Source organism: Monodelphis domestica, chromosome 4 (assembly GCF_027887165.1).
Source record: "Monodelphis domestica isolate mMonDom1 chromosome 4, mMonDom1.pri, whole genome shotgun sequence".
NCBI lineage: Eukaryota > Metazoa > Chordata > Mammalia > Didelphimorphia > Didelphidae > Monodelphis > Monodelphis domestica.
Window position 1 is genome coordinate 8,662,368 of NC_077230.1, and position 8,090 is coordinate 8,670,457.

Consider the following 8,090-nt stretch of genomic DNA (forward strand, 5'->3'; position numbering starts at 1 on the left):
ACCCAATCGGAAGCCTCACCAAAGCCAGGTTTGGAGAGTCTGGCCTGGCCTTTCACAGTCGCTATAGCAATCTCAGAGCACAGAAATCCCCGTCAGATATTAAGTTGGCTAGAATTCCTCTGCTTTGCTGAAAGTTTCCAACCCATTTAATGGTGGATGAGTGACATTAAAATTGTTTACACCGTTGAGTTCAAAAATGATAAAAGGCACTTGGTACCATACGAATATGCCAGCTTTTTTACGAGTGGTATGTAAACGTGTTTAAGTGAAATAGATTTCATAGGAATTTGCCAGCAGAATCTTAGTTTTTATTTTAAAAAGCAACTCTTAGAAAGTAGGATCTGGAATGAAAATAATCAAATATACATTTGTTTCCCTGAATTCTAATAATTTCTTTGAATGATTGAAAGCTGAAAAACAGGTAAATCTAAGAAGCTATTAAGACTTCATGGAGCTTATTCAATTTGTGTTTTATAACTTTATTTTATTTTTACTATAATGGATCCACATCTCAAAATATTTCACAACTACTTAATTAACTTGTCAAAAAAAATTCAGCCAGGTTACTAGTTCAGGAGAATACTCTCTTTTCTTGTCCTCTTCCATATGTGATATCACATATTTATGATACCTATAGTTGTGAGCATATAAGAATATACTATATAGGAGCGTACATACATGTATGTACGTAACTTCTTTATGGTTTTCCTTACTATAAGCAGTTATCTTAGGGCAATGTGAAAGGTCTATATTCAGAATATTGGGATATTTAATGTCTTATGTCATTGGTACGGTTAATTTATTATTTATTTTCCCTTATACTTCCCAAAAGAGAATTTTTGTCTATTCATGAAGTTAAGATCCATATTACACAACCAATTAGACATAAAACAAGAATTAAAGGAGTAAAAAGGAAAAAATCCCAAGTAGCCTGAGTCTTTTTCATTAAGTTTCAGTGGAGGCATTTTGTTAAAAAATACAACAGTATAATCCCTACAACTTCTTTTTAGAAATTGGAGTAAAAACTACAGTTGCTTTTTAAAAGAGGAACAAACAAATGTCTGTATGCTAAGGGTGTCATCTTAATTCTTTAAGACAGTCTCCACAAATTCATCAGGAATCTTTAAAATGGATCAAAAAGCAGATATTCGATTAGATAATCCAGTAATCATCTGAGAACGTGGTGCAAGGTACAAGATTGGTTTACTAGTTTGTCTGCTGATATCCAGGAGAAGACATCTTCACACTAAAATGTGCACTCTAAAAATTAAAAAAAAAAACAATGAAAGAAGTCAAATCAGTGGTGTTATCACTCTCTTCTTCTCAAACTTCTCACAAACCAAAGCCATCTTTCAGAGTCATAAGCACATCAGTAGTTTTTTCTCTTTCACCTGTTATTTGAGAACTATTGTATTCACTCCCTTGGAATGAGACCATTCAGAAATACTCATTAGCAAGATAAGATAAGCAAGGAAACAGATGGTAGATGGCTAATAATAATGATGATGATGATGATGAACATGATGATGTAATAATAATCATGAATCCTGGGTGGCAGAAGGGCCTTGTGCCCAAAATACAAATGTGTCCACTGAATGAGGGTCAAAGGAGTTCTTCCAAAAGGACTAGAAATAAAGAAGAATCAATGAAATGGAAAATGTTCCTCCAATGTCCTCCAATGATCCCCATATGGTACCCTGGATCATTAAGCTTTGTTGGCTCGACAGCTTGGTTAGCTACCAATGCACTATACTGGAGGAGGCAAGAAGTAGCTGTAATTCAAACTTATCATTTCTGATAGGAAAGGAACCGGGGCAAATAATCCATTGAGTATTAACTTATTAAAGGTGGATCATTTGCTTGACTTATCAATGGATACTGTAATCTATCCACCATCTGGTGTAAACTGTCCCTGGGTGTGGGGACAGTTTAGAAGGTAGGAAAATCTATCCTGGCACTTTGGGCTGATCCAGAAGCAATAAAGCTACATTTGCAAAGAGCCCCATCATATGCTAATTCCCAGGATACAACTACTTCTGTGCAGTTTAAGAGAAGGAATGCCAATGGCTTTTTGAGGATTTGGATACTTTGAGAAAAGAACTGACCCTATTTCAGATCATGAAAGCTAATAATGTGGAGTGCCAAGAGCTGTGGAGTTTTCATTGCTGCTTTGGCTCTTAGGAGCTATTTAACCTTCAGTCAAGTTTGTTGATTTCTCTGAGGTTCAATTTCCTCATCTGGAGAATGGAATCACAATACTCGTAGTTTCTATTTTCCAAGGTTGTTTTACACCTCAAATAAGATATGCAGCAGCACTTTGTAAGTATAAAGTGGTATATTAATTTATGCTGTTATTATATTTACAGAAAAATGTTCAACTATAGGATCCATTAACAATATCAAGGTTCTTCTCAAGATCAAGTTTATGAATAAATAAGGAAATTAAATAGGGATCTGATTCAGTGACATGAGAACTTTCCAATGAAATGAGTACTTTACATATGAAATCTAGATACAAATTCTTGACTTTTCTAGGACTTGTCATTGTTGTTGACTAAACTTGGAAAAATCACTTAACTTTTCCAAGGTTTCCTTTTTCACATGTGTAAAATGGGAGCATTTGACTAGATGATCACTAAGGTCTTTGGAAATCTGCAAATCCTTTCTTTCCATCCTAGAGCATCTAATAAGGCTATTCTGCATCTGCCACTTGAAGAATGTTGAACAAGGTAAATCTTTTTAAAGCACAAAGTACTTATAAAAGAGAAAGGAAGATAACTGATTTAAAACTTCCTAAGGTGAAGCTTATGGGATGTGATTAGGCTAATGAAAAGATGTGACATTTTGTCTAAAGTGCCCCAGTGTTTGGGCCTCAATTAGGAGAAAGTTCCAATTAGAACTTCCCCAATTCAGAATGTACTACCTCAGGCTATAGTTTATTCTTTACTTATGGAGGTTTTCTGGGGAAGGCTAGAAGACTGCTTATTAGAATACTATAGAAAAGATTCTCTTTCAGGAATGAGCACTTTTATTTCCCTTCCCAATCCACAAATCTATAATGCCACAGTGGAACTTCAATAGATAATACCCTTTCTCCCCTCCAAAAGACACCAGACCAAACTGATGATGCCTCTATTTCCCATTCCCAGTTCACTTCAATCCCTAGACCAACTACCACAATCCTAATGGTTATTGGTCAGAGACTGGACTGATTAGCATCCTCTTACTCTCCAAGGTCTTTGAGGTCTTATTATCTGCCCTTTTCCATCTCCCACGAATCTGAACTCTATTTCCTGTGTTTCTTTGCTAATTGGAGAATGAGCTTTTTGGAAGCAAGGTGTCTCTAGACTTTATATTTGATTCTCATTATTTAACATAATGTTTCCAATCTATTAAATATATATTAAATTATTTTGCATGAATAATTTCCTACTTAGAGTTACCTGCATCTTGGAGAGGTTTGAAGCACCAGGGTACTTCAGGGATGCTGGAATCAAAGCAACACCCTCTGTTATTGCATTGTTCTGCAGTGACTTCAGGGTAGCCACAGTCTACTCTGTCTTTGGCTGGGACAGCACATTGATTATCAGCTGTTTCAAACAGAAATTTGAGTTAAATTTCCTGGGAAGTATTTTCTTTTTTTTTTTTTTGCAGGGGAATTTGTATCTAACACAATCCTAAATTCAAATTGTGATAACACAGTACAGCCATTAAACCGATATTTAAAATGTAAATGGCTAAAGAGAATCAAAAAATTCATCTGTAAGGATCATGAATGCTTAACAGTTGGTGATCATTCCATTTATTAGTCTTAACTATAAGTTTTTAGACAAAGATGTTATTTATCCTTTCTTTTTCTCATACAATGTGTTAAGAATATCATCTACATGTAAAATACCTTTTTGCATATTAATCTGCCCAGCCCTCTACAGCAATCTGATTTGCTTTTTCATAAGCTTAACAAATGAAACTCACTCTGATGTATTTTGCTGAGAAATGTTCAGTTATTCCTTTATTCCTCCGCAATTTTTGCGGATAAAGGAAATATAAACCTCTCATGAGCATCCAAATATTTAGTCTCCTAGATTCTCTCATTTAAAATAGGCTAAAATGTTTAATATATTATTTTTTACACCGTTTCCCCTCATTTCATTGATATAGAGTCTTCCCAGGGGGAAACAAAGTCCATCATTTAAAAATAGTTCTCTTGAATCCTCTTCTTCCTAACTTACTTTCAAAATTAAGAATTTTCTTGCTGTACTTAAAAAGAGAACACATCATCTTCCTGCATACCTCCTTTGTTTTGATTCCCAACCTGCCTTGTTTCCTAGAACTCCTCCCAAAAGATTACTGTCCTCACTGTATTGCAAGAAGATGAGAAGATATACTCACATAAGCCAACGTATTCACCAACTGTACCAGAGAATCCTAACATCAGGACAAAAGTCACAACATAGAAGCCTTTGAGCTCCATTGCAACCTGCAAACTTCTAAAGCTTGAAATCTTCAGAAACATGAAAAAAATCATATAACAGTCCCATTTATACTTCTAGGTTTGCACAGTAATTCAGGATGTTGATCTTAGGAGGGTTTTTTTCTGTGTATTCTAGCTCCACCTCTTTATTATATGTGAATCCGAAACGACATCCAAATCAATTGTCTTCAATAAGAATATGTTGTATTAAAGGACATGGAGAAGGAAATGGAAAACCACTCCAATATCCTTGCCAAGAAAACTCCAAATGGGTTTATAAAAGGTCTGACACAACTGAGAACAACTGAACCAAAAAAAAAAGTGCTATAAGTAAAATTTTGGGGAATATTGTATCAAAAGAGGGCATTGTCTCACAATCTATTCTTGATAATTTACCTTTCAGGCAACCCATTTAGAGAAATTATCATGTAGGAATGAGGAAATGACTTAGGGTATCAAGTCACCATAATTTTAGAGATGCTTTTTATGAACCAGGATTGTGGTCCTAGAGGCATGTTGAGCCTCTATTAGATGTTGAGCATACCTTGTACATGCATTTTAATAGTCTTCTAGATAGGAAACAAATTAACATGATCAAGTGGAGGACCCAATATTGAGTAATGCCTCCTGGTGTTATATGATGTTGAATTAATATATAATAATGGGAAAGACAAGTTAAACATTTTTATTGATGAAGAGGAGGTGAATTTATTCCTCCCTAAATACAGAATACTAGTTAATTTGAATTTCTTTCATGTATTTTTAATTATGAAACACAGTACCCCTTCTCCTTACATTTCCTGTAAAAAAAAAAATTCTACCTGGAACAAATTCCTTTGTACAATACCCATTATTTTTATGACTTGAACTGAGTAGAATATTTTCTGAAGGACAATAAAAATTACTTTGGTTGGAGACAGTGTTGTAGAAAAGAGCACTAGACTAGGAGACAAGTGACCTGAGAACTAATTCCTGATATGTCACTAGAGAGCATGACCTGAAACAATTTACTTCAACTGCCTAGATCTCAGTTTCCTCACCTTTATCTATAGGGGATTGCAACTTTTCTCCATAAAGCATCAGCTCCATAATTCCCTCCTCTTTTGTTTACTATTTTGTTGAACAGCCCTATAGTTAATTGAATAACTTTTATCTAGAGGAGGTGCAAGGAGTAGAGAGACATATACTAGGGGGGAAGATTTAACTTGATCAAGAAATTCATTATCCATGTCCTTGGAAGAAAAAAGGATTCAAGTAGTAGCAAAACACCTGAGATCCTCCACTGAAGGTATTTGCAATCTATTATTCTTTGAATTGGAAAGAAAAGAACTACTGCAAGATACAAGAAGCAGCAGTTCCTTCCAGTTACCTCTGAAACTCTTGTTTGAGAACTGGGGCTAAAGGGATCAGTATACAAAAAAAGGCTTTTGAATATCACAGGCAGTGTTGGCCTACAGATGTGAAATGGAGACAGCATTACACTCACAAAGTGCTCTTTCCTGACAAGCCAGTTGTTAGAATTGTTTCCCTGAGAAAGACTTGAAGAGAAGAGCAGAAATGAAGGATTATGGATAGTTGCAGGGAAGAGGAAAGGCAGCACAAATCCATAGAAAGTGCCAGATTTGGAATTCAGAGATCTTATTTGGATGAGGTGGATGATCTTAGAAACCTTAATGACCTTGGAAAAGACACACAAACTCGGAAACTTAGTTTCCCCATCTACTAAATTGATGGAGTTGGACTAGATGATTTCTCAAGTCATACTAAGAAGTTAATAAAGGCCTGCTATAAATATCACCTGCTAGGAGAAAAGCAGGTCCCAGGAAGCAGACCAACAGATGATAGTGAGGAGGAGCAGCATCTGATGACACCTGGTGAGAGTGGATGGAAGACAAAGTTGCCCAAAAGGCAGAGACTGCTCAGTCACACAAAAAAATCTATGAGAAGCAGCTCCATTGTAAACCCCAGTCTGGCTGCCTGTGGAGCCTTGCCCAAGATAGTCAGGGTGACTAACTAGGTCTCTGAGGGAAGAGGTTCCTACAGATGAGTATTGTTACTTTGCTAAATCTCCCATGTGTGCCCATTAAAATGTAAATAAATTATCCCATTTTCATGATTGCAAGTGGGGTGATTGCAAGGGGGACCCAGTGATTACCCTTGATGTAAGACACTGAAGCTTTCAGATCTGGGTTGGGGCAATAAGCCAGAGAAGGGAAGTTTCTCAGTGTGTCAGTCTTTTGTAAAGTAAATGGGTTGGACTAGATGAAGTTTTATATACATATATATATATGGCTGCACAATGGATTTTCTGTATCAAACTTTCTCTTCCCACCTTGCTAGATCTGACATCCAGGAGTTTCCTGTTGTTGAATAGAAATCTTGAGTTAGTTCACTTCTTTTAAGCTAAGTGTGAGTATTGTCATTTCCACAAAAAGATGCTCTTATGAGAGTAGAAGACCCATGATGAGGCAGTCCCTGAATGAAAGTATTTTGTATTCTCCACAGGAAACGGAACAGTGTTCAGTAAACATTTCATGATTTTATTTGGAAAAAAATTCAAAATGCACGTATTTCCTGTGAAAATATTAGCTCATTTAGATTAACCTAGAAGGCAAGCACAGATATTAAAAATAATGAACCCCCACTTTGCTGTGACACTTATTATCTCCTCCATTAGACTGTGAGCTCCTGAAGGTCAAGAACTCTTTTTTTTTTTTGCCTTTTTTTATCTTCTTAGCACTTAGCATAGTGTCTGGCATAGAGTCGGCATTTAATAAATGATGACCAGAAGCTTTCTGATGTCCGTTGTGCAAGATAATTGAACATTTACATTCCATGATGAAGGTGATGCAAATACAAAACTGAAGGCCGGATAGATTATTATTGTGCATGAGGACAATGCTCTATTTACACAATGAGATCAAACATGAAGCATTATGTTGCTCTTGGAAGCCAATATCACTTAAAAATTGAACTATGGTCATCACTTCTCATCCTGGTTAGACTATCCAACATGGAGAATCCAATGTTTGTGTGTGCTTGAATGAAGGCATGCCAGTTTAGAGTGGGACATACAAAAAAGGCAGCTGAATAACTTAATTTAAGGGAACAGTAGAGAATAGTACTAGAGAATAGTAGAAGAGACAAAAGGCATGCATCAGGCAAGAATGGTCTACTTTGATTCTGCAAAAGACATCATTGCGTGAAACATTATCCCAGAGGTGATGGTTAGTGTTAAACTTCTTAGTCAGGGCCAGTGAATACTCTTCATTGTAATTCTGACTGTTGCATGCAATATTGAATTAGTTGAGTACGATCATCTTAACATGCTACTGTTTTGTTGATTTGCTCAACTATAGTTGTACTACAAAAGTTAATAGAATCAGTAACATAATATGGTGACTTAATTTCTGATGTTCAATATACGAGATAATTTAACATCATTATTTTCAAAGAAGACTCCAAATATTTTAAATGCCAGTGTATATATTCAACAGCTTAGAATTAGATTAATTTTCTTATTAACATTTTCCCAGATTGCATGTCTATGCAATTTTAAATATTTTTTTCTGACATATTGCAATTCATGTTTTTCCCTTCCTCCTATTTCTCCTCC

At 35.7% G+C, this 8,090-nt stretch overlaps 1 protein-coding gene across 1 annotated transcript; it reads right to left on the reverse strand.

Moving 5' to 3' along the window:
* Nucleotides 1–236: 236 nt before the first annotated feature.
* TFF3 (trefoil factor 3) lies at nt 237–4,527 on the reverse strand. Its single transcript, XM_007493174.3, has 3 exons — nt 4,393–4,527; nt 3,444–3,590; nt 237–1,260 (listed from the first exon to the last, which is right to left on the reverse strand). Exons 1-3 carry the CDS (start codon nt 4,514–4,516, stop codon nt 1,247–1,249), a joined length of 285 nt encoding a protein of 94 aa, XP_007493236.3. The 5' UTR covers nt 4,517–4,527; the 3' UTR covers nt 237–1,246.
* Between the last annotated feature and the right edge of the window lie 3,563 nt (nt 4,528–8,090).